This window comes from Apaloderma vittatum, unplaced genomic scaffold (assembly GCF_000703405.1).
Source record: "Apaloderma vittatum isolate BGI_N311 unplaced genomic scaffold, ASM70340v1 scaffold2282, whole genome shotgun sequence".
NCBI lineage: Eukaryota > Metazoa > Chordata > Aves > Trogoniformes > Trogonidae > Apaloderma > Apaloderma vittatum.
Window position 1 is genome coordinate 1 of NW_009703954.1, and position 26,681 is coordinate 26,681.

Genomic DNA, 26,681 nt, shown 5'->3' on the forward strand with positions numbered 1-26,681 from the left:
GAGTAAGAGTGGGATGGGTGACAAAGGAGTATATGTGGGGGATTCATCAACCCTCTTTGAATGTATGTTTCAATAACTGTGATTTTTATCCCACAAGTGAATTATGTTGCTTCCATGGTAGACTAGAACAAAAGGTAACAGATTAAAAGATTTAATCCAGCATGCCCTTGGCTCCTTCCATATATATATCTATCAATTTTTTTTCTTCTGTTTTTTTCTCTATACCCGTGTGAACTTTTAAGTTGACTTTTTGTGTTACAGATAGTCAAAATCTAAGCTGTTTCTCAGTGTTGTTGACCTATGGTGGAGTCTACCTTTACTCTTGCTAAAGGAATTGCCAATATTGATGTCAAACTGAACGTTCTTGCCTATATATGAAAAGTGTATGCTAGAGTATCTAATGTGACCACTAATGAGGAAGTCAGTTTCTGTTCACCTCATTGGGTGCACATTGATCTGACACAGCAGCTGGAGTCTTGTAGGAATTACTTAATTCCATCAACAGTTTATTTAAAAGTCTTCTGGAATGTAATTGCATAGCTAAACCTGCTTTCCTTTGCAGATTGGCTCAAGGCCAGTAAGAATTTCATAATCTGGACTGAGACATTGCATGAGCCCTTGTAGAACATAATGGACTGGTAGCTATAGGTACATCCACCGGGAAATGCATTCAGCTGTTTGAATGAGAAGATTATTTATAAACAATGATAGAGATCACAAAGCTCCAGGAAAAAACAAAGCTCCCTGGCAATGCACATTATGTAAAAGCTGATCAAGCAGTAAGAAGGCTCGTTAAAAGTGTTGTAGAAATACTTTTTCTGTGCCTCACAAAGACGTAAAAACAAAAGCTTTGAAACACAGCCTGAAATAGGGTATATTTGGGTTTCTGTTCCACCAAATTGTCATTGCATCACTCTATTTAATACTTCCTAACTATTGGAAAGGCGAAAGGTAAGGCATATATTTGAACAAATACAACATCTAAAATAGTTAAAGTAGGAAAAAAGTCTTAAGTTTCTTAGAAACTCAGAGACAAATGGTTCCTGACATAGCAGGTTTTAAGAATTGTCTTCTTCTATTTTCAGTTGAAGGTTTTGGGTATTAAACTGACAGGCAGGCAGAACTGTATGTTGGCACATGTAATTCCTTCATTTGTATTAATAGTTTTTGAGAAGTGAAGGAAATAGGAAATGTTCAGGTTACATCCTATACATCTCAAAGGATTCAAATAACTACAAAAAAAACCATTGAGAACTACAAAACTTCTATTTCACATTTAATAAAAGCTCGTTATTTAACAAATCAAAATAAAAAATGTATTTTAACATTTATCATTTTTAACAGAAAATATTAATTCTAGAAGAAGTCTTACACAGGATTCCTATACCAGTTTTGACTGAATACTGCTTTTTTTACTCCTTTTCAACAAGTGTAATTTAAACCCTTTGTAAAAGAATAGTAACTACTACATGTACAGAACAAAAATGATTTAAAAGCAGGACATCAGAACACCATGAACTATTACAATAATACATGAGTATTGCAGTAACAGAAATAACTTCATTGTCTTACTTTTCTTCTTTTTTTCTCTGTATGCCACGATTTTCAGTTAAATTTCTCTTCAATTTCCTCATTAGATGGAATGCTAAATGAGACTTACTGAGGCTTGTCACATTCAGAATTGAATTCAAGGGAAGTGCAACCAAAACTGCACGTACCAAGTGTATAATCCTTGGGACAGGCTGAGCCTCAGCTTAAACCACAGCCTTTCTTTTGGTTAGTTTCCTTTTCTCCGTTATCATACTTGTGAGTTTTGAATCTGACTCTCTGCATTACTTGAGAACATGCTGAGAAGCACATCTGATTGATGTTTCTATTATTTATTTTCTTTAGAAATATGTATATAACGACTGTGTATAAAGATTATTGTATATAAACACTTTACCTTTCTGGCTTGGGTAGATCAGTGTTCATTAGAGACGAATATGGAGTAAGTTATGCCAGCTTTGCTCCCTTTGAGGAAACACTTCTAGAAATCTATTTAAAACTTAGAAATAGAGGTTGTGTATATGTCTGCTTAAATGAATTTACTGTGTTTTTTTCTGTGCTCAGTCTAAATAGAGCTGCCTTTTTGCAAAGAAGTTAGTAACAGACAAGCTACAGTTTTCCAAAATATCAAAAAGTCAAGGAGGAAGAATAGGAAACATTGCTGCATAACTTTATCAGTCTGGTGGGTGCAGTTCTGAAATACGTGGTAATAATAATCTCTGGAACAGGAAACATATCTGAAAAACTCTACTTTCAAAACACAGTATGTCTCAGGAGTAGGCAAGGAGTTGTGAGTTCAGCAGACCTGAAACCTCAAATACATTCTGTTTATCAATTACTTCAGTGCATTTTGTACAATACTGATTTCTTTTTCTTCATCATCACAAATTTTCTTTCTTTAGAGTTCAGTTATAAAATGAACTATCTATTTAATGTAAGCTGACAGACAGTACTCTGCATGGGAAGATTTTCGTTTTTCAATAACCAGCACCTCTCAGTTCTTGTTAGTTTTAGCGCTGATGGTTCCACTTGGTTGATGGCTGAGGGCCCTAATTTCGTAGTCATAAATGTATTTCAGTAATATGACAGAAAATGTTCTGTCTAGTGATGACACTGTTATCAGCCTTGAGTTACATCAGAATTTTCTGTATAGTTCTCTTGCATTAATTCTCTCTGGTCTTGTTTAGGATGAATAAATTCTGCATGTTTTGCTTTGTTTAGAATGAATAGATTCTGATTGCATCAGGATCATCAGACTGGGCAGATACTTCCACTGACATGTTTTGTTCATCAAGTGCTAATGATTACATTCTGGACAGTGTGTAAGAGATCTTAGGTTACTGTGTGAATAGTCTAATTTTACAAGGAAATCATTTATCTGATACTCCGTTTGTAGATTTTGTTGTTCAATACATGTAGCTCAGTTCCTCAGGATAGAGAAGAATTTAAATACAAGTTGTGGCTTAAAACATTTTTTTTATAAAGCTTGATAGTTGAGGTTTGGTTGTGTCATGGCAAACAAATGAATTAAGTGGAATTTTCTCTGATTTTTGCAGGTCTTTCTTCTCTATTCAACTAATAATTTTTAAGAGGCTTGTAGAATCATAATTTCCTTGAGGCCTCAGCGTTTTTGTTAGATTTGCCTGAAATTGGACAAGACTTCAAAGTTACTGGAGACTATTGAATTTAAATGATTACAGAAGTTGTGTGTCCTTGGGAAATTCAGATTTAAAACATACCAAGAAAAGGACACAGAAACTAGTTTGGCTTAAGATTGCTGACATCTGATCAACTGCACGTTGTAAATTAGATTTTTTTCCTACCTAGTAATGTAGTCTCCTGTTTCTTGCATCATTTATGTGATGGTGATGTGTCTAGCGATGATCCAGTGGCCAGGGAGTATTAGGAAGCATTTCATTCCAAAATTCTTCTACATTTAATTGTTGCTTATTTGTTCAGATTTTTTTTGTTGTTGTAATTAGAGGAGTGCCTTTTTCGTGTATCTCACTACAACACTTACTGCCTTTGTGACTATTACCAGTAGCTACTACCTATAATAAAGTTAAAATGTATTGCAATTGAGTAGTCCCAAGTGTCAGTTATTGCTGAAGAGGTGCTTAGATCTTTTAGTAAGACTTAAATCAGGCTAGAGGAACATGTAGGAAGTTGATTTAAAGACAGATTTGCACAGAACCGTAATATTTGGTTCTTCAGAAGATATATTCCTGCATATAGCTTTATTCTCTCTCTCCAAAAATGAAGTTACCGTCCTGGAAATTCAATTTTATTCTCATTTTTCTCATTCCTGTCTTTCACAGACACATTTTTTGTGCTGCCATATTCATTTGTTTCTGCAGATGGTTCACAATTTAGTATATGCTTTTCTAGTATTGTAGCTTACATACTACCATCACATATGTGTTCAAGGATGTCTAAAGAAATATCATATAATCATATTATTTGATTATTTTTTCCATCTGTCGGAATTAGGAACTATCTTCCTTCCTAGTGGTTAGGCAAAGTCAGCTTCAGAAACAATTTTTTGTGTTAACAGCAGACAGAATGTGCCTGATGTGCGTGATCAGTCTCCTGAAAGGCAATTGTTGATAACTCATCAAAAGATAAAATAAGGAGCATCTATGCACATGCCAACAGAAATGCCAGGAAGTTAGATCTTTCTAGGTGACAGGGAAATACAGCAGCCTATATTAATAAGTTTTATGTCCAAAACAGGTATAACTTGAAAATTAAATAGAGCTTCTTTTTAGTACTGTTGTGAAACTGCGTCAACATAACAAGCTTTAAAGGATGGACTCTCACGAGATAATGTAAGGGCTGTTCAAAGATAATTCCTTTTTCTGTGCTCTTAAAACACCTGGCTAATACTGAGTTTTCTACAAAACTGAGTTCTTGCCTAGCATGCTAATAATCACAGCTAACTTGAGACATAAAGATTAATCCAAAGCATTTTAGTGTATTATTAGGAACTCTAAATTAACAGGGGAACTTCAATAATAAAAAAAAAAGACATAGAAAAGATTACTTCTAACCTAGAAAACCTAGCTTTTAGTGCTGATCAGATGGACCCAGTATTTCAATATAGACTTTTAAAATCATAATGCTATCTACATAAATCAGGTTTTAGTTATTGTGTAAGGAAAGAAAGCTAGCAAGATCTCTTTTTGTTAAGAATGTTGTTAGGACAGTGCTTAAGGTTGCTGTAAATATCTATCAATGTGTTTCCTGGGGTGTATACATTTTAAAGGCAGTATTATTTATTAAAGAAAGCAGCTATTTAAATCCATCATTGTACATATTCACTGACAGTCACACAACATAAGGAGTATTAAGCTTCTCTCATGTTCTTAAAGGCAGAGAATTATTTCAATTAATTGTGTTTATAAAGCGTGTGTTCAGTTCCACAGTGAATGCCCAGTGGTTGACAATTCCTGTGTGAGTCCAGTTGGTGTTCAGTATGCCAATTTTCTGCCTTTATGGAGAATCATCACAAGTAAATCTCCAAGTCCCCTGACCATAATTGTTCCTTGTTTAGTAATGGCTAGAGTGTCACTGCAGAAACTGAACGTGGGGCAGGCAGATGTGAGCTAGCAAGCTTCCATTCTGTTAATTTTCAGAACATGAGATCCCGTCTGATTATGGCAGCCAAGAGCATGCTAAAAGGGGAAAAATGCTATTATATGCTTGTATTACCTGGTGAAGGTGTGTGACTTGAATGTGTCAGGCCAAGAGATAACAGCTGTTAGTCTTAAACATTATTTGGTGGGTTTTCAATTTTCCAGAAGTATTTAGAATCACCTGCCTAGCAGGGCTGCTGTACAAGGACAAGGAGCTGTTTAAAAAGCAGCTAGCATCAATACTGTCCTGAGGAAAAAAAGTGGTAAAAGAGACAAGCCTCAGTGACCTGAGTGATTTTCTAAAATTTATCTTTTGTTGTATCTTTCTAATATGCTGAAATCAATCATCTATGGTATGCTTGAAGAGACATAGGACATAGGAGATGGGGAATACATTACTTAAGTACCAGAGTTAAGAGAGAAGAAGGAAAAGTATGTTTTAGTGTATGCTTTCATTGACTGGAAAATGTTGTGTAAAGTGATTTATTTAATTGTCTTATTTGTTTGTGAGAACACTGATATGTTATAACATTTGCATAATGTTTGAAGTTAAAGCTATCAAATAATTTCATTTATCATTGAAATCTGACATAAGTCGTTTAACAGCGTTTGATCACATAGGAAGTCTCATGATACTCTGAGCAGAATAAGTATGATTACCATAACTAGATTTTTACTGTAAAAAAAAAAGTAAATGTGATACTTTTCAAGAGTATTCAGCTATCTGATCTAAGAATTCTAACAAGAATTCATAACAAAACAATTTCTTACAGAGTTCAAATATAAAGAGAAACTGGGAGGGAGAAAAATAAATTTAGAGGAAGCATGTTCTGTATACTGGGCTTTAATGCCAGCTATGTGAATCAGCTTTACTCCTGACGGTAGGAGTAAAGTAGGAGTCTAACAGTGTTTTTATTTCACTTGAATGGGCATTGTCTATGAGAATTTCTATGTACAAGGTAGATTATTCATTACATATACATATCAAAATAATTTTGAAATACTCTTGATAGGAAGAAAAAAAATATTTTTTTCCTATAAGGCAGTAATGGTTCTGGGAATGAGAGAGGTTCTTTGATTTGTTTGTTTACTGAATGGAAAATTGAGAGCAGGACCACTCCATTTAAAGGTTTGTTCTTCAGAACTGCCTTCATTTTCATGTCTTTTATGAAGTTAAACCCCAACGGGAGCACAACCCCAGCTGTGCTAATGCCAGGGAAAAAGAAACAAACAAATTTAAAACCCCCAATGGAGCGTGTCTGTTTCACAGGTGTTGCCGTTGCTCTCTGCTGACCCAAACTGCCTGATGGAGCTGTGGTCCCCCTTTAAATGAGATAAACTATGTGCAGTGCAGCACAGCTCATGGGACTGCTGCAGTGATTGAGATGCTTTTTTTGTGATGGAGTGTATGTGTTGTTTTTCCCACGATAGAAAACGTGTATTTGTGTATTTTTTTCCCATGGCATAGAAAATGCGTATTTGTGAATTCACTACCTGCAGGAAAGTAGTTAATCTGAAAATCCAGTAAACTCAGTTTTCTTTCTGCTTTTACCCATGACTAGCATAAACTTTTCAAAGTGAGAAGACTTTTGATCCTTAAGAATTCCTCAGAAAGTTCCAAGTCCTTTTGGGTACTGTCTGTAAAGGCAAAGTTGCATGAAACGTAAAGGTGTCACTGATTACAAGCTTAATTGCAAACATAACTCCTAGTTTGCACTGAGATACAAAAAGCAGAGGTATGGAGATGCACAGGCCTTCTTCCAGCCAAAGGAGTCCATTGCATCTTAAGAAAATTGGGGTTTTTTTCTAAATAGAGCTGAGAGTGTTAGGTTTTCCAGAGTTTCAAGGCAATCAGAATGTTTGACTTGTTGGAGAGCAGCGTAGAGGGAAGGGTCCTGGGGGTCCTGGTGTGACCATGAGCCAGCAGCGTGCCCTCGTGGCCAAGAAGGCCAATGGCATCCTGGGGATTAGAAGAGGAGTAGCTAGTAGGTCGAGAGACCCCTCTACTCTGCCCTAGTGAGGCCGCATCTGGAATATCGTGTCCAGTTCTTGGCCTCTCCGTTCAAGAGGGACGGGGAACTACATTTTTGTGAACGAAGAATAACTTTGTGGTAGAAAGCCATGGAGCAAGACTGAGCACAGTCCACGGTTGGAGCTGCACTTCAGTTTTATCAGAGATGGCTGACAGTAAAACATGAGCCATAACTTTGTGATGACAGGAACAGAGATCCGTGTGAGACCTCCAGGACGTTGTCTGACCCCAAGCCTTGCTTAAAACAGGTTCAGTTAAATGAAGTTGCTTTGGACTTTGTCAGCTTTTGAAAGGTCCTTTTCAAGTCATCTTCTGCAAAGCTGTTTCACAGATGGTTGGCCCCGAGTGTGCACTGATGAACGGCGTTAATCCTCCCCTTGTGCCATGACCGAACGCCAGGAGGTTCCTGTCAGCCCATTTCTCCAGCCTGCCCGGGGCCCTTTGAACAGCAGCCTTGCCCTCCGGTATACTGACCTCTTTTTCCCAAGTTGCTATTGTCAGCTCACTTGCTATGAGTACATGCAGCCCATTGCTCGGGTCATTAATTGAGACGTTAAGTCATTTTGACCACAGTTTTGATTCCTGAGTAGCTGCTGTTAATTGGCTGCCAGTTGAATTTTGTGCTCATAATCATCAGAGTTTGAGCTTCACACTCTGTCCATCTGTTTTCCAGATCTTACCAGTTTGGCCAAGTATTTCTGTAGTTGTAGGTTCAGACAAACTTCCGTTGCATAGCACTTTGATAAACTTCTAGGATATGATGGTATTTGATGTTAAGGCAATCATTTGCTGTGTTTATCAATTTGCTAGAAGATAGACAAAGTGTCTATCTGAACACTGCTCTCTAAACACAGAAACTGATAGTGTACGAGCTGTGATGTATGAGGGAATGCATCTGTTGATTCATTACGAAGCAGTATTTATCCTCATGTTACTAAAACTATACCTTGGATACAGAAATAACAAGCAGGCCAAATATTTACTTCTCTGTTAATTCAGTGTTATGTCTCTCCTCCCTTCTTTTGTTAAGTAAGGTAATTCCTACTGTTTAAGAGGACATTATAACCTATAAAAAGTAAGTCAAAATTATCAACAAAATAGATTAATGAATAAAATGCAGTGAATAACATGCTTATTAAGTTGCATTAAATACTGTCATACTTCTTTTTTTTGAACGATTCAGAGAAATTGCTTTTCTGAGAGTAAAACACAGCATTACAGGTTGCCTGTAGGCTAATTGAAATGAGAAGTAAATTGTTCTATGGATCAATAAGTTGTTTCTCTACTCTAGTGACAGATACAGTCATACAGTTTATTGAAATAAAGATGAAGATTATCTGTATGTATTTGAACAATGTTTCAATTAGCATAAAGTCCTGCAAAGTGGTATGACTACTCTGTATGGTACATTAACTGGAAAAGAGTATTAATTTACTCACTTCATGAGCTAAGCGACTGCATCTGAGTGAATCTTAACAATGTAGAATCAAATCAGCCTCTACAGAATCTTGATCCATAAAACATGGGACAGCTCCTCTAGAACAATGTAGAGCGTCCCTAAGACTGTTGGAAATTTCTGTTTTACAACAGCTGCTGAAGGCTGCAATGCTGGGAGCGTGGGAACAATCTGTTCAACTTGAGCAGATTTGGTGAAACAGTTTTGATGCAGACTAGTGCCTTATCCTTAGGGCTCCTAACGTCCCTACCAGTTTTTAGAGGGTTGAGACAGACTCAAAGCTTAACATAAAAAAAAAATCAGAAGTTCACAGCATGCATGTCCCACATGATTTTTAATGTGCTGTCAAAATTGATTCAATGCCCAAGGAAATGTTCAGCCTCTTATCAGTTCCTGTGCTTTACAGTAATAAAATTTACAGTGATTTAGTGTTTGGTAAGAACATTTCCAATTTTGACCAAAAGTCTAAATAAATGTCTTAATCTTGCTGAATTTCATCATTCTCTGTGTTTGTTCGTTTTGGATACTATTTTTTGTAGTTATCTGTTTGGTTTATGTGTGTCTGAGACGTCCTCAGGCTGTCTCTGTGAAGCAGTGGTTAAATACATGTTGGGAGACATTTTTGACCATATGATCTTAAGATCTTTTATTTTTTAACGGTTTTCATTCCATCTTTTTTTTTAATATTTCACTTTTACAGATACTGACAGTGAGTGATACCATATACTTATTTTGCTTGAAGTTTTAGTGTTTCAGAATGTTTGAAGCTAGTATCAGTAAAATGATTTTCTGAAACAGATGGCTAACACTTGGGGTGTGATTAAAAAACAGAGTATAGTGTTGTGTGGATATATTTGAACTAGCTTGACTATTTGGAAGTCTCTAATTAGTTCACCCTATCATGTGGGTTATAACACTTCCAGTTCATGAAGTGGCTTGATTACATAACATTCTTTATGGCCTCTAAATAACATACTCTTTATGTCCTCAACCTTTTCCTTTTTAGAATGCGTTAGTCAGAGTGAAAGTGCCAAAAGACCACATTTCACATTTATTTTAACACTAAGTAAATTCCAAGAAGAATGTCATCCCATCATTATAATTTTATGTATGTAATAAAGCAACCAGCAATTTGAAATTGTCAGCTGACATCGTCTGTAAGCACGAAGCATTGCAAAAGAATGCACAGCAGGGCCTTTATTTGGAACTTTGTGAAGATGGCTTTTATATGCATGTCAAAGAATTGTATCAGAGAATTAACTAAGTGTTTTAATTGAATCAACTACCAGGCAATTTTCCTGTTACATAAGTGTTTATATTTTCTTTTTTACCTAGTAAATTATACTTCTTCTCTTGTTCTACTGGACATTTCTTGTTTTCCCTAATGTGTGGTAACTTATTTTTTGTTTTCCTGGGAAACCTCTCTTTCCTTGGACTAACCAATACTATACTCATCCATCCTTCTTACATTAGTAGTTATTTATTAGTATTGTGGGCTAGTATTAAAAAAAAATAAAAATCAGGACTCTACATAGGTTTAGGAACCATTGTACAAGGAATTAGACAATTTTAAAATCAAATCTTCTATTTCCTAACAGATGTCTACAGTTAGTTGTATTTTAGTGGTAACTTCCATTCCCTCTGCAATCGCAACTTCTGTAGATTTATAATTTCTTCAGTCCATTAAAAATACTTTTTTCTGCTGTAATTCAAGTTTAATCTTTGAATTAAATTTAAATTTTGCCGTTCTTGTCTACATGCTTACCAAGGGCACCTCTGCAGTCAGCCAGCTGGTTTAAACTCGGCAAACTAACAACATGTTGGCTTTGATATGTGGTGTCTTCTGATCCACTGTCCTGCACGTCAGTGTCGTGTTCGTGCGTTCGATATCGCAGAGTGCCTATGAGGAATGTAGAAGTAACTCTGTAGAGTTTCAGAAGATATGTAGTAACACAAGTTAGTAATTCTAGTTAGTGACACAAGTTAGTAATTCTGTGTTGGTCAGTGGCCTGTGATGCAAAGTGGGCAGGCTATTGGGGAGGGATTTGGATGGGGGGTTGGTTGGGAAGGGTGGGTGGCATGTGCGGGCCTTCTGTTGAATGTGTATTCTTTTCAGCGCTGGTGGGTTTCAGCATCCCTGCTGTGTTACAGCACAGCATTAGTGGAGAAAACTTATTTGAGCTGTCTTTCTGGACTAGTTTCAGATGGAAATTGAGGTTCATGTTGTCACATTGTGTCTGTCGCCTTTTTTTCTCCTTGTGTGGCACCTTCCTGTTCTCATGTCAATTGTGTACTTGTTAGGAGATTTAATCCAAAAGGATAGAGACAGTTAATTATCTTTCAAAAAAAAAATCATTTTCTAATGATTAACCTAACACTGAAAGGATATCTTCGTTGTTCTGGATCCTTTTCATGGGCATAGTTGTGTAATGCTCTCTGTTCATTTTCCCTTACTGTGGATACCAATTAAAATTTGTATTCAAAGCCATTTGAGCTGCAACAAGAACTCTGAAAAGTGATAATGGTAAAATAATAAAATCTATTACATTTTTTATAGAAAAGTATGTTTTGATTCAGTGTTGCAAAATGTTGATGCAATGTTGCAAAACTGATCAGATTTCAGAAAAAACAAATTGTAACATACGAAGATTTTCCAGTTCGAAAGTGCTCCTTTTACTCTTTATTTGAAGGTAAGTTGGTGAAGATAAATATATCTTGATTATGGAGAAGAAAATCTTCTAAAGTACTTGCCAGTTATGTATTGAATTGCAAAAATAACTGCGAAAAACAAAATTATGCATTAGGTAATTCGGATTTTGCATAGGGAATGAAGGCATCCTAAGTAAAATACAATTCCTTTTTGAGATTTTTTAGGAATCCAAGTAAGTCCATAGATTTACTTGTCAATTTTGCATATGAAATACTCTTCCAGTTACTCAAGAAGTGATTCAAGCACATAACAGTTCTTTAGTTTGACTAGAAAATATCCAAGCTCTTGTGTTGTTGTTTTTTTTTCCCCTCAGAACATTATCAGCTGTATGTTCCTGAGTCAGCTCAAGTTGGATCAGCAGTTGGCAAAATCAAAGCAAATGATGCTGACACTGGCTCAAACGCAGACATGAAGTACACAATTATAAATGGTGATGGCTCTGGGGTGTTCTCCATATCTACTGACAAAGAAACAAGGGAAGGAATTCTTTCCCTGAAAAAGGTAAGCAACAGGCTTTGAAAGTTCTGTGTGTGTTTAATTAAAATATGATGTGTGTTGAATAAGCAGATACCATGTTGAAAGTATTTTACTGCATAAATGTATTAAACCGTGAACTTCAAGAGTGTAAGCTGCTCCACATTGCTTTGTGAGACACTAAATCTTTGCAGGAAAGGTGGGGAGAAAAGAAACTCAAGGAAAGAAACAGTTATTTAAATCTTCTGTGCTTTTTGAACAGTCATAACTAATATTTATAATAAACTAAATTTACTATATTTTTATTAAGATAATATAATTTTTTTATTTATGTTTTTGTACGTTAAATTGCTTTAAAAGACGTAACATATGGCTGAAAGTTGTACTGTTGTCCTCAGACTGCACGAATCTTGACATAGAACGTTAATCTGTGACAATGAAGTCTAATTCTGTTTTCATAGACTGGTTTGGTTTTTTTTACTTACTTGCCAGCTGCCATCTAAATGGCCTGGTGTTGTGCACTGTTGAATGTAAATACCAACTGGTTTATAAAGACTCAAAATATAACTGGTCAAGCTGTCACACAGTTATTATTTATATTAATTTCCTGTATGTATCCCAGTCTATTAAAACTATTAATCATATAGTGGTTTTGCCATTTAATTTCATTCTTAACTGAATTCCATGCACAAATCTAATTCCATAAATAATTTTGTCTCCTTATTAAGTCCTCTGAACTGAGTTCATAGGGAATGTTACCTGCAGTTTCTGCCAACTTATGCTGATATCCTATGGTTAGATTTAAATTTATTTTTATAATAAATAAGAGAAACAGGTTAATATATTTAAGTAAAAATTTGAAAAAACCTCTCCAACAAAGAGAAATAATTTTTTGTTTTCAGTTTTCACTTGGACTAACAGACATCAGTTAGCAATTCTCACGTGGATTTGCTCTTGCTGAGTCTTGTAGGCATCAATTACATCCGTACAGCCTCAAAAATAACAACAAAGTTGTATTCGTGTTTGTTAATATATATTCCGGGCATGCATAGTGGTAGGGGGACTGAAAACCAGAGAAAATGTGGAAAAATAAAATAGAAACTGTTCTAAAGAATGGGGAGGGGGGTTGCATCTGAATAGATGCATATGTATGTAAATTTTTATCTAACATCTTAAAAAATATAACTGAAGGAAATGTTATTTTTATAGTTCATAATAATTTTAAAAGACTTCTCATCTCTCCCAGTGTCTTAAAAAGCTTTAATTCAGTGGTTTTTATTAAGAGTGTGTAATACCCACCTGTGTCAGCCACATACATGTAAACTCTATCTTTGTTATACCACTGAACTTAATTCTTGGTGACCTTGATGTAGCCAAAACCATAACGTGTTATTTTTTCTTCAAAATGAGTGTTATCCTATGTTTAAAAGTTCACCATGACTATTGTTCATTAAATACAGCATTTATGCATATTGAGAACATGAAGCAGAAAGGAAAAGTTTGCAGCAAAATAAGACTCACTACATAAAAAGTGTAAAATCACACTTCTTAGTGGTTTTGGCAGTCAAAACTAGCCACAGAGAGATTTTTGCTGTTTCAGAATATGGCAAAAGCATATGTTGCCTGTTCTTACACATACACGACAGGGATTTGAGTCATTTTCACATCAAGATAAGAAGGGCTACATTTTACCTAAGTGATGTTATGTTTCTGTCGAGCGCAAGTGCAGCACTTATAACTACATAATAAATTGGTGTGGAAAACCTCCAGTCCTTCCTAAGAGAAGTTAACAGTATTCGCCTGCACAGTACAAAAAGGTGATCTCATTTTTTTAATTGTTTTTTTTGCTCAGATCTTGTATGCAGCTTGGTAAGTATTTTATATACTGTGTGCCATAATTAATTTTAATTCAGATGGGTTTGAAGCTGGTAGCCTACCTGAAATACATAATCTCCACTAAGAACAAAATTTGTTTTGTTTCATGTATCAGATGCCAGTATTTTCTATAACAATAGAATAGAATAATTTTTTGTCTGGTACTTCTCTAGAAAAATATGTAGTAGGCACAATAGAAGAGCTGGAAGAAATACATTATTGTACCTGAAGATCTGAAATCCTCCTCCAACCTTTTGAAACTTCACTTATTTGAGGTTCTGATTCAAAAATCAAATTTCCCAGCACCTCAGTGCTAGGCTGTTCAACAGCCATGCAAAATCTGTGAGTGTTGGAAAGGATCTTTTCTAGTCTCCTTCTGGGCTGACCCAAAACATCCAGTCCTTCCTTCCGTTAGTCCCCCTACTGAAAAGCGCAGCGGAGCCACCCTTCTGTCTCAGAGACCCTGCCCCAAAGGGTTGGTTGTAAACCGTTGGGAAGGATTTCCCCTTTGCCACATGCAGTTCCTTGGTTTGAGTGGGGGAGTAGAGGACATGGAAACAAGTCATTACTCTGGATCCTTCAGAGAATGACTAGTCAGCATGTTCCCCTTTTGTGGTGACTTTCAGAGAAGTATGCTGGAACTTTCCAAATTTCAGGTCAGCGGGTATCATTCAGACTGCCCAGAAAAAGTGGTTGGAACAGGCCGTGTCTCTTCCATTTTGTACGAGACTGGAAATGTTCAGGAAACAGCTATTCTCATAAAATTCTGATGTTCCTTGTGGGCGTCTGATATTAGAAACACAAGATACAGTGTAATGACCAGTAGTGTTTTCCAGTGAGCCTTGTGACTGGTCACTTGAGCTGCATTTAGTATTTTCAGTTTTGTGTGAAAATCACAATAACCAGTGAATACATAGTGAAGACTGTGGTTTATTATCATGGAATGACGTTGTTCTTTGGGAAAATAAACATGAACAAAAATTCTGTTTAGATCCCTCTAAAATGTAAATGTGTTTTTTTTTCTTTTCAGGAAAGGGTTAATAATTTCAGTGTTGGGACAATTTTAAGTAAATCTGGAAATTACCTAGATTTCTATAGAGACAGGAAAGTGCTACCTCTCTCTTACAGCTACAGCTCGTCCCCAAGATAAGTGACTCATGTTTAAGGCTTCTCTGTGAGTTAAATAAAGAAGAATTTAAACTTAGGTTTTACACATTACAAGTGAGGGTCTTTAAAAATCTTTTTTTTTTTAGTATTTTCTTCTCTTGGAAGGGAGGAAAGGGTCAGACAGGAAAGAGACACATTTTTCTGTTTGGCTCTTTAGGTTCAAATGAGTGAGTCTGATGGGATAGTAAATACAAATTTTGCATTATCATTTTTATGCCCAAACTCTTGCTGAATTAGAATACCTTATGTACTTTAAACTGAAAGTTATTATTAATAGATTATAAAGAAAGCAAGATGGTTGTAAAATACTCCTACTGGTAGACAGCTCAGATTACCTGAAGTAATGGAACAAATTTCTTAGCACAGCATTAGCAGGCTCTAAGTGGAGGCCCAGTCTCTTCTTCAGAGGTAAGATAAATGTCAGTTTTAACACCTGCACAGTGTTTAAGCAGAAACCCAGCAACAACCAGTTCTGTAACTTCAAACTCCAGTGAGATTTCAGTTTTTTAGTATTTTAACAAAAAGAGAAGTGATGTAACAACTAATTGTTCAAGGTGATTCTGCTGTGGCAGGAGGGTCAGACTCAATGGTCTTCAGAGGTCCCTTCCAGCCCCTGACATTTTGTGATTCTGTAACTGATCTTGTGAATTATTCAAAATGTGGACTATCACAGGGCTTGCTTTGCTTATAGATTTCCTTATTTGTCCTCAGGACAGAACAAGGAAAATTGAAAAAAAATAAAAACAACAACTGATTGCGATCCCTGGTAATAGTAATCCTTACTACAAAATACTGTTTCTGTCTAAAATTGCTCAATGTTGAAAATAGTGTTATTTTTTAAACTCTGTGAGTCACAGTGCAGGACAGTAAGCTCTTTTATGTCCCACTATCTAATTCTTTAATTCAGACATGTTACAGGAAGAAGAAGAAAGAAAATAAAGTAAAAAACTAGTCTGGCTATGGTTGAAATGTTAGCTTTTTCTGATTATCTGAATTGATTGATCTTATATTTCCAGATGACGAAAAATAGTTTATTATTGTCTGATCAAATAACTACACAAAAGAAAGAAAGAAAGACTTTGTGTTATTTCTCATGTGTTTTCTGAGAAAAATTAATCTTCTTATACAACCTAATCCAGTCATTGTTAGTATAAATTTAAGTTAATTTTCGAAAAATGCATCATAGTTACAATTTGCAATCCTACTGTGAGCTTGTTTAATCTTAGTATATATATGCTGCAGAGCAATGCAAATTACTATTTATTATTTCCTTGCTCAGAACAGAAATATATCATGGTATTTTTACATTCAGGAAAGGGAGACAGAGAAAGCAGAAGAGAAAAAAAAGGCTTATGCTATGAGATAAAAGACAATGAATTAATTATCCTTCAGTACATAAAGGAGAAATCAAAGAAATACATAGAATACAAAAATCCTAACAAACTATTTTTCTTATACGTCATCAGTCAAATTTAATGTAGATTTTATCTATAAAATACACACTGACAATGACAAATCACACAATGAGTTCCTTATATTTCTTGCCTTAAGTAGGACTTTTCCAGTTGGTGAGGTGATAGGAAATACCAGTTCAGCCTTGAGCGAGGGCTTGGTACTGAATTAAGTTCAGGCAGGTTGTCAGGTCCACACAGACTGATCCTGGTCATAGTGGAGTTCTGCCATGCCATGATGTCGAAATAATTTTGATTCTAAAAAAATATTCTGCACATCTACAACTTCTTTTGGTGTTATGCCTGTGTTCTGAGACTGTTGGAAACTTAGCGGTAGTATTTGTGTACCTGCACAAACTGCCTGCTTTGCTCAGTACGGTAGTAAACATTAACCTACCTCTCCTGCTTTATAAATTGGCTAAAGGTAGAAATTTATAACCCAGTAAGTACTGAGTTTTCTGTTATCAAGAGTGGGTGCATTTGCTCAAGATAGAAGCACATTTAAAAGATAGCAATCTGAAATTTGAGATCTGTCCTATGACTGGCTGGAACTGAAGTGGTATTTTTTAAAGCCTTTGCAGTAATTAGAAGTAACAGACAATATATTGAAAAAATAACTTTTCACATGAAATTTTCCATGGGCTGTCTATGAAAAGTAGTCAGTTAATTTAGTGAGACTGAAGAAACCAACTAAAAATAATTATGGTCCTGTAAATACAGCTTCCGGTAAAAACATTGCTTAATTCTTTATCTGCTAATGGAACTTCATTACTTGAGTACTTTTAAGTGAAATATCCTTTTAGTCCTTCCTGCTGTGTAACTATCTGCTGCGGGAGGAGCTGAGAGTTGGATTTGTCATGTTTATCTTATATCGTGCGTAAGACAGGGTAGTAGCGTACCAATGTAGGCTTAGAACAAATACGCCAAATCAGTAAAATTAGCTCACAGTAATCTGAAAACCAGCTGAGCTAGGAACATGAAATTTTCACATGTAATTCACAAGACAGAAGTGAGACTCCTAAGAAAGAAAGTGTCCATGCTGTGTGATACATGGGTACGACCCCCAGCTGCTTCCTTCGTAGCAGGGAGGTGGGATTCCTGGTAGGAATCCATTGATTTGAACAGCAGGGCAATGCTGAAGTGGCAGTGGCACTTCTGGTGGGTGCTGTGTCTGGGGATGGGCCTTCTGTTGCGTTTTGTTGGAAGATTGGGCCCTGCAGAAGGCATATCCCTGGCTGCAGACTTTCTTTCCATTTGGGGTGTATCCCTGTGCAGCAGAGCTGTAGGTGGTGAGACAGACTGAGAGTTGTCTCTCCTTAGGGGTGAAGAATTGATAAGAAAATGATAAGAATATATATATGATAAGAATATATAGAAAATCACACAAGCACTTGCCTAGGCTATTCTTACATGTTTAATTTCTTGTTTGTATGATGAGTGTTTTCCTGCAAAGACTTGCTTTTTGCAGTTGAGGATTTAAGATAAGAGATGCCCAGAAGAATTTTAGTATCCCTATTACTGTCTATTAGATGTTAATTAAAAAGGCAATTTAATTTGGGATACATCAGTTTCTAACTTTTTAAGTATTTAGCATTTACCAATAAAAATCACAGTGTTATAAAATCCAGAGACTTTACATTATCACAGAAGAGGAGTCTGAGATTCATTCTAAACAACGAGTTTTTCCAAAGCTGATACCTTGCCCACAACTCTGTTGTAGAGAAAGCACGTTTCCATCCTTCCTCATGTATATCCTTCTACTTAAAAAGTATGGCAGTGGCTGCCAGAATATCACAGAATATTGTCACTTTCCAGTAGCATGAAGAAATGTGGTTTAAGTTAAAGAGAGAAGATGTAGTTAGCTTGCTAGCAGCCTAAACTAAAGCACAGCATGGCATTGACAAATGTGTTGGGTTTTTTTTCTGCCAACAGCCGCTCAACTATGAAAAAAAGAAATCATATACACTTAATATAGAAGGAGCAAATACTCACCTTGATTTTCGGTTTTCGCACTTGGGACCATTCAAGGATGTGACAATGTTGAAGATCATTGTTGGTGATGTGGATGAACCTCCGCTCTTCACTATGCCTTCCTATGTCATGGAAGTTTATGAAAACGCAAAGATCGGGACTGCTGTCGGCACAGTAACAGCACAAGATCCTGACAGTGCCAGCAGTTTAGTGAGGTATAGTAAATCCGAATTATACGGGATTCAGCTCCACCAACTAAAGGGTTAGTGGACCTGGAGTGTATGAAACTGTCTTTTATTTTAGTGCATAAAGGGAAGCATAGGTTGGAACAGTGTCATGATCAGTCTGCATGGATTTAATTTAATAACATAATCTTCAACCTTTTATTGGTTTACTCTAAAATCGCCATCTAGTCATTGGTCTGAGCAAAGGTCTGTGCGCACTAGATCCTCTAACAACATCTTTTCAAAAGGCCCATGTGCATGTGACACACATCGCCACGTCGTATCAAATGGTGTCCTTCACTGGTCTGCTGCCCGCCAGTATCGTGCCCCTAGCTGTCAGTCCGTTCAGGATCGCAACGCTGGTTTTCCCGTCGTGCCAGGTTTGTGCTGGCTCTGTGCACCTGCCGCGCTGTAGTTCTCCAAGGGGCTCGTGCAAGACAGGAACTGCTTTAGGTACACCTTGCTTCACAGACAAGCACTATAATTTTTGCAAAATTGTGTTCAAAAAGAAAACTGTTATTTTGTCATCTGCTTCAGTTTTAGAAGAATAATAGGGATGTAATAATAATACACCCCACTGATGTTGCTAGGGATATGCCATGTCATCTTCAATTGCGAAGTTTAGGGCAAAGAGAGGTGCTGAGAAGCAAGTATTTGTAGTGTCAGTTACGTCATCTGAAAGCTAAATGAATATGTAACATACTAGGAAGGAAAGATTTTTATAGTCTTTTAAACAAAATTCACTCAAAGAAAAGGAAAAAAGAAAGGAACATTTCTATGTTGCTGCTCTGGGTAGAATACTTCTTATAGTGACAGAACTGACATGGAAATAGGTCATGGTCTGAACTAAGGAATTGAAATCAAGCTGAAAATACTTACAGAAAACTTCAAAAAGCATTTATGCCAAAAAAAAAAACCAACAAACCCATGGATGTCAATTGTACTTATAAATTTAAGGTCATTTGGATTTAACCTTGAACACTCTGGAATTGAGTTTTGAATTCATTACTGCTTTATAGTAAAATTTTCAGTTACATGTTTTCAGCTGTATTAGGATCCAATGCTATTTTTGATAGGCTTCATTTGTGGAATGAGCTACTTTCTAAACTGACTGTCTCAAAGGTTGTAGTGAATTTAAAATGTTTTAGAAATTTTTTTTTTGTGAAAACATAGTTAGTACTATTCCTTTTTATGACATACTGTTGTAGCCTTTGAGGAAATCATATGGGTATGTACTTGGAAAACAATTTTTCTTAAGCTAATTGGGCATTTTTAGTCTCGTGACTGAGTTGAAATCTGATGGGTATGTATAATAGTCTTGGTCAGATGAAACAGTTTTTGCAGAACAATGAAAGCATCAGAGTTTTATGGTTCTCTTGTGCTAATAGTCTCAGCTTCAAAATGTTTAGTATCAGACAATCAATATATGCAATTTCTTAGTGGCAAGTTATTGCCCTTGAAAAATTGCCACTATGGTATTTGTGTATAAATCATAACATAAATAAGAACGTTTCTCTAAAAATAAATGCCAAGTACCTATAGCTTTAAGACTGTAATTCTGAAACAGCAGCTGAAATGGTCAGACAGATTAGCCGTCATGGTAGACTTGGAATAGGAAGGGCCAGTGACTAGTTCCTCCATAATTCAACCATCTGTGGCCCCGCAGTGTTTCGTCTAGAAGAGGTAGACAGCCATGGTAAAAGGGAAGCAGCAGCAGTTTATAAAAAGGTGTGGAAGGCCTGAAATAGATCTTCTGTGTGAAACAGGTAATAATTTGGAAATAGAGAGATGAAAGAAAAAGTATTTCCAAATACTTTGCTTTTTGTATTGCCTTTTTCTTTTCCAAACAGAAATTTGTAACCAGGGACTGAAGCCAAAATATTAAATATCCATGTTACTTGAATAATTGAGGAAAAAAATCATCCTTACCTTTGTTTATCCCATTTTTTCCCTCCACTGGCATTTATTTTTGCATTATTCTTTCCATCTCTTCCTGTTTCAATGGTGAGAAAACTAAAGTGCTAGCAAAACATAACAAATTGTGAAACTATGACAGGAGCCAGCCCTCCGTTACACGTTGGAGTGGCTCGGAAAGGGCAGTAGCAGCTTAGATATGCTTGAAATATCATAATGTGCCCAAGCCCATTCTCTGGCCAGGCTTTGTCCATCTCGGTGGGACTGACAGTGGTGACTGAGCACACGTGCCTCTTACGAAGACGCCGAACCTCTAAGGCCTGGGCTGACCCATTGGTGCATGTGTCTCTGAAGAGGCACCAGGCTGGGTCAGTGTGCCCTCAAATTCTCCTTGAGCCTCCTCCTGCAGGTGGAGAAAGGCTGCTCTGGGAACAGGGAGCTTTAATCCCTCACACAAACACTGACACGGTGCAGAAGGGCTTTGTGTTGTGTCAAGATGAGGCCGCATGGTGGGAAACTGTGGGTTGGGAGTAGTGCACAACCTGAGAAGCAGGGCTGGTCCACGGGGCTGAGCTGCTGCTCCCCTGAAAGTGACGTCCTGTCCCACGCTCCACTCATGGCGGCGAGCAAAGGAGCGCTTGGAGGCAGCTGTTTTTCTCAGCAACGTGCACACGGTTCACTTACATCCTTCTGTGCTGGTTTGCAAAAAATGCCTCCACTGTTCCTCTGAAACCCTGATGACTCTGAAAGACAACATGAGGGTAAGACCAATGTCTCTCCTTTGTTTCCACACAATTCCTAGTTCATTCAAAATAGAAGTAGTGATTATAAAATAAAAGCTAGCAGATTCAATGTAACTTTCTTAAAAAGCACAGAAGATAGTTACAGATAGGACTTGCACAGTGGAACGGTGCGGAGTGATGGAGTGTAATGATTCTTCAGCCAAATGGCCCAGATACATCTATCTCCAAATGCTCTGAGTCTACAGGACAAGCTGCAGAGCAGCAATTTACTTAACAGTTTTTCCTAGTCTACTTTTGTGTCGTTTGCACTTTATGAGGACGCTCGTTGCTGTGTGTGAGGTTGATAAAGCGTTAGGCACACATGGTTGTAACCTTACCTCTTCTTTGCTGTCCAGCTGCTAAAAGAGATACAGTGCTGTGATCTGTGCACTGCCCTAATAAGTAAAGGTTTATTTTGGTGGCAGGAACTGTTCTTTTAAACAGAATAGTAGCCAGAGAAGTAGTTAACAGTAATTAGTAATGATGAAGAGTAATCTTATTTAAAAAGTTACTTGAACTAAACCCAAAAATAAATACCAACCTCTTTTGTTAGCAGTAGAGAGGCAGATGAAAGCTTTTTTTTCATGATTTCTTCACTGCAATTTCATCACAGTGATTTCAGCTTGTTCCTGAACTGAGCAGTCTTCAGAGGGCACTTTGTGCCAGGGCTTGTACTAGTGTTTACTTTTTCAACCCTCACAAAAGAACCTGTGTAATAACAAATGTGGCTGTTAGAGGTTTCTTTTATTCAGATGTTTTCTGGTTGGCAATTTGACTTGTTTTAAAGGGGTTTTATTTTTGACTTGATTTTTCTTCTTTCAAATAGGTAGACATGTGTTTTCAGAGAAACTTTTAAAAATGGTGTGCTTAGAAATAAATTTTTATCCTATTCAAGTATGGAAAGCAAACATAATAATAGAAATCATAAAATTTACATTGAAACTCCCTCATGTATTAATTTTAAAGGTAAATATTTTGTTTGAAAAACAGCTGTTTACTTTAAAAGTGGTGTTCTAAATTGACAGAAAACATCCTAAATTGTAGTTCATTCACAGGGATTACTGCTTCATTGGAATTTAGAAACTAATCTCCTTTCATTGTGTCAAGTCGTCTATTTCCATGCCAAAACCCTTCATTGCTTGAAAAGCTCGGGTTAAGTTATGTCTTACAATATTGTAATAACCTGGTGTGCAGGCGGGTCTTGAAAGTTGCCCATACAATGTGAAAGAAAGCATGGCTATTAAATTTTAGTACATTATTAATTTTAAACCTCTCCATACTTACTTAGAAAATGTCTTTTTCGCTTCCTGAACCCATACACAGAAGAATTCCACACAGATTGGAAGTGAGAAGAGCTTTTGATTGGCAACTTGCATATGTGCGTCAGGAGCAGCCCTAGGCTGCTGTACTGCCTCAGGGCTGCAGTGGTGCCTGCTGAAACCCTGCCATCTGCCCCCAGGTGATTCTTGGATGGTGAGTCTGTCTGGCCGCCACACGTGCTCCTGATGGTCCTTGGAGCTTTCTGACTGCATCTGGTCTGTTTACACCGGAGTGGTTTTCAGAAAAGTAATACTGCTGCTCTTCCTCAAACCTTCTCCAAGGTAGTGACTCAGAAAAGAGCAAAGGCATAGTTTTAAGAACATGACGCTTTCCGAAACTGTTATAATAGTGAAAATAGTTGCATGACATGGGCAAGTTCCCTCGTGTTGACTTGATCCGAGTTTGATACAGTCCCAGGAGGAACTGAAAGTCTTTATTAATTCTGATAAGAGTAGTTTTTGAGAAATAAGTCATGCTGTTACAGAAATACTGTAACATGAGCTCACTCCCTTTGCTGCTGCTGTGATGCAGTGGTTCAGGAGGCAAATCACAGTTTTGAGCACCGATGATAGGGCCTCTGTCTGCTCTGGTGATTTGTTACTCCCATTTATTATCTTTGACTTAGGTTGTTTGCATTTCTGGGCAAGAATGGTCTCTTCCCAGCTATTTAACAGAAGACTCCTGGCAAACAGTGTATGAGTGCTGTTCAGCACTCAGCGTGTCACAGTATTGTCAAATGATAAGAAATACAAGCACCTTTCCTTCTCACTAAGTTGGTGAAGAATTCAAGTACAATCTCAGCCTTAATTCTGGCTTCTCGCTTCTCTAATGGTCTTACAGTTATTGCCCTATAATTGATGATGATCACAATGGTTGTGATACATGTATATACTAATGAGTACTAAATGCTTTCCAACACCATATGTGCTATCTAGAAGCTATAATGAATTAAAAGTTGCCTTATCCTGGTTTAATTTAAATTGACAGCCTTCTCTTCCTTCCTTTCAGATTGAATGCTGAAAAACTGATGAATGACAAGTACATAAGATTATAACAATTACCATGGTGTAGAAAATCGTTCTTTGGTTCTTGCATCAGGGAGAGAAACTTATTTTAATTTTACTGAATTGGTAGTAAAAGATAGACGTAAGTTCAATACTTTCTGGCATCAGCCTTTCGAAAGTCATGTTAATTTTCAGTAAATGGTACTTTATGACTCATGCTTATATGTAGCTGAAAGAATATACCTATGGAGTTTCATGTATTCCTATTTTGATTTCTGAGAACTTAAAAGACAAGTTGTTGTGAGGATTCTGGTTACAGACTGTTTTTCTGCCGTAAGGTTATATTTAGTAGAGATAGAATAAAAATTAACTTTTGGTTCAAGCACAGTCACTCAAATTTGGTCGCACAGTATCAGAATATTAAATAAAGGAAGGTGCAGGAGAGAGCTGTGGAAGGGGGTCAGAGGGACTGGAAAAGAAAATTGTATTTTTAAATGTATTATTTTCTTCCTGTCCTCTGAGATCAGTATCAGTTTCTACACGGCTCACCTCTACTGTTGGTAGGAAGAGAGGATAAGACCAGTCCCCTGCTGGATAATATAAAAGCCTCTTCACTTAGCTGTATTCATTTGTCTTACTTGTTCTTTGGACATCGTGTAAATGGAATAAGGTCAGTTTATTTTCTGCTGTCGTCTGTACAGGATGCGTTGTTAGCTGTGCTTGGAGCAGCCTCCTCCGGTCAGTGCCATCGTATAGAGCAACCATCCCTCCCTCACATGCCCGATGGGGGAACATCACTCCCTCTAATCCTGCCAACCCTGCATTTGTGGAGGCAAAGGCAGACATCTGTCCTCTGCCCTGCTCGGACTGTCAAAGCACGACACTGTCGTAACCCTATGGTCAGCACCGACAGAAACACATATTTTCCCAGGGCATGTGGATGGCTCGAAGTTAGTTAGGATAGATAAGCGCTGTCCTCCTCCTCCATCTCACCTCCTTCGTTCGTTTTCTCTCAGTATTCCTGCAGTATTATTCTTCTGTAAGATTGTCAGCAAATCAAAACAGAAAAAGAGCACCCTCTTTTGAATGGCTGGAGACAAAGGGGAGTTTTTCTCCAATTTCTTTTGTGATTCTCTGTCTTCACGGGGAGGAACCATTTTAAAACATTCCTCTATAGTGTTGATGTGGGAGATCTGTTGCTGATTTTTTCCCTGAGGCCTCAAATTATTTTTGATTCTTGTCAAGCCTTGTGTCCCAGGCCTCCCACTAACAAAAATGTCCAGCTCTTGCTGCAGGAACTGGTAAGCCATTCTGGCAGCTGTTCTCTCTGGGAAGCATCCAGCTTGGAATGCTGGTCAAAATCTCACAGCAACCAGAGCCACCTCCATCCCTCAGTTAGAGCTGTGAGAGAAAACACTCAGAGATCATCTTCATGTGATGACTCTGAGAGGCTGATATTTCATGCCAGGACATCATCTTCATGTTTCTATAATTTCCGCTGACTTCAGAATGTCTCCAGTCTTTAAAACTCTCTTATGTTTTTAGGAGTCAGCCTTCTTGCCTGAACATCTCTGTAGTGTAGTCTTTTGATTGGGTCATTCAACTCAGATAGATAGGCATAAACCTATAAGTCTTTGTTTTATTTAATTTAATCTAAAGTATGAGGAAAAAAGAAAAAGTTAATTCACAAGTAAAATACCATTCTTCAGCTGGTAAAATATTTTGGAACAAAAAGTGATACTCCTGTAACACTGAGTGCACTTTATTTCTTAGCAGCGTTGCAATCTGAATGTTACTCTCTGAAGAAAAAACAATTTCGATATAACTGTTCGGCCATCAACACATCCACTTGAAATACATTTGGGCAGCTGTAATCCTCTGAAGAGATTCATAAAGTCAAGAAAAGAAGATGAACCTTTTTCTTGCTTTGACTTTTGAATTATGCCTCACAGTGTGCCAGCTGTTCTTAGCCTACATTTACTGGCAAAATTAGCTAGATAATCAGTAGTTAACACATTCCGACAGAAATTGTCCGCTAGAAAAGACAGATGTGCAGAAATGGCTCATTTCCTTAAAATGACCATCATTCCTATTCTCCAGTGTCCAGGGTGAGCAGCGTGCTGGTGATGCGTAGGGGATGGGAATGAGAACAGGAGCAGGAAGCCAACTTGTGCATGAAGTGTGAACCGGTAGTGGCTGCCTCTCAGAGGCTTTGCTAGGAGGCAGCGATTCATTGCATGCAACTCCCCAGTGCCTCCTGGGATCCGGCACCTCACATCTCCAGGACAAGGAGAGGGGACGCTGCCACTTCTGCTGAGCTGAAATTTTGGTATGAGAGGTGAGCCGGCAGTCCTGTATGGGTGACAACAAGGTACTTACCCATGAGCTGATCATGTCAGCTGGCAGCCATCACCACAGCTAACTCGGTGATAACAGCATATCTAACCAAGTTCCTCCGAAGTTCTGAGAGGAACAGTATTTTTCTCAAAGTTACCCTGTGCCTGTCTGAAAAAAAGTGAAAGAAAGTGTCATGTTTTAACCCCAGAAGGCAGCTGAACACCATGCAGCTGCTCGCTCACTCCTTCCCCTCTAGCAGAGGAGAATTAGGGGAAAAATACTAAAAATCATGGTTTGAAATAAGAACAGTTTAATAATAATAATAATAGTAGTAGTAGTAGTAGTAGTAGTAGTAGTGAAGAATATTACAGAAAGAGAGAAATAAAGCCTGAGAAAAAGACAAGTGATGCACAGTGTAATTGCTCACCATCTGCTCACCGATGCCCAAGCAGCAAGTCCCACTCTTGGGCAGCTCCCCCCGTTCCTGTACTGTGTGTAACACTGTGGTACGGAATGTCCCTTTGGCTAGTTCAGGTCAGCTGCCCTGGTCATGCCCCCTCCCAGCTTCTTGTGTATCTCCTCGCTGGAAGAGCTTGGGAAACTGAAAAATCCTTAACTTAGGATAAGGAACTCAGCAACACTAAAACATCGATGTGTTATCAACATTCTTCTCATACTAAATCTTAAAATACAGCACTGTACCAGCTACTAGGAAGAAGATTAACTCTATCTCAGCTGAAACCATGACAGAATAGTAAACAGAAGGATTACTAAGCTCTCT

The 26,681-nt window shown here is 37.4% G+C and overlaps 1 protein-coding gene across 1 annotated transcript in view; it reads left to right on the top strand.

Moving 5' to 3' along the window:
- Positions 1-11,694: 11,694 nt before the first annotated feature.
- Positions 11,695-26,681, top strand: part of LOC104269612 (cadherin-18-like) — a gene marked incomplete at both ends in the record, with an annotated part of 42,020 nt that continues 27,033 nt past the window's right edge. Inside the window, 2 exons of the mRNA XM_009864825.1 lie at positions 11,695-11,882; positions 18,281-18,534. Of these exons, the coding sequence (XP_009863127.1) occupies positions 11,695-11,882; positions 18,281-18,534 (442 nt within the window). The remainder of the gene's footprint in view (positions 11,883-18,280; positions 18,535-26,681) is intronic.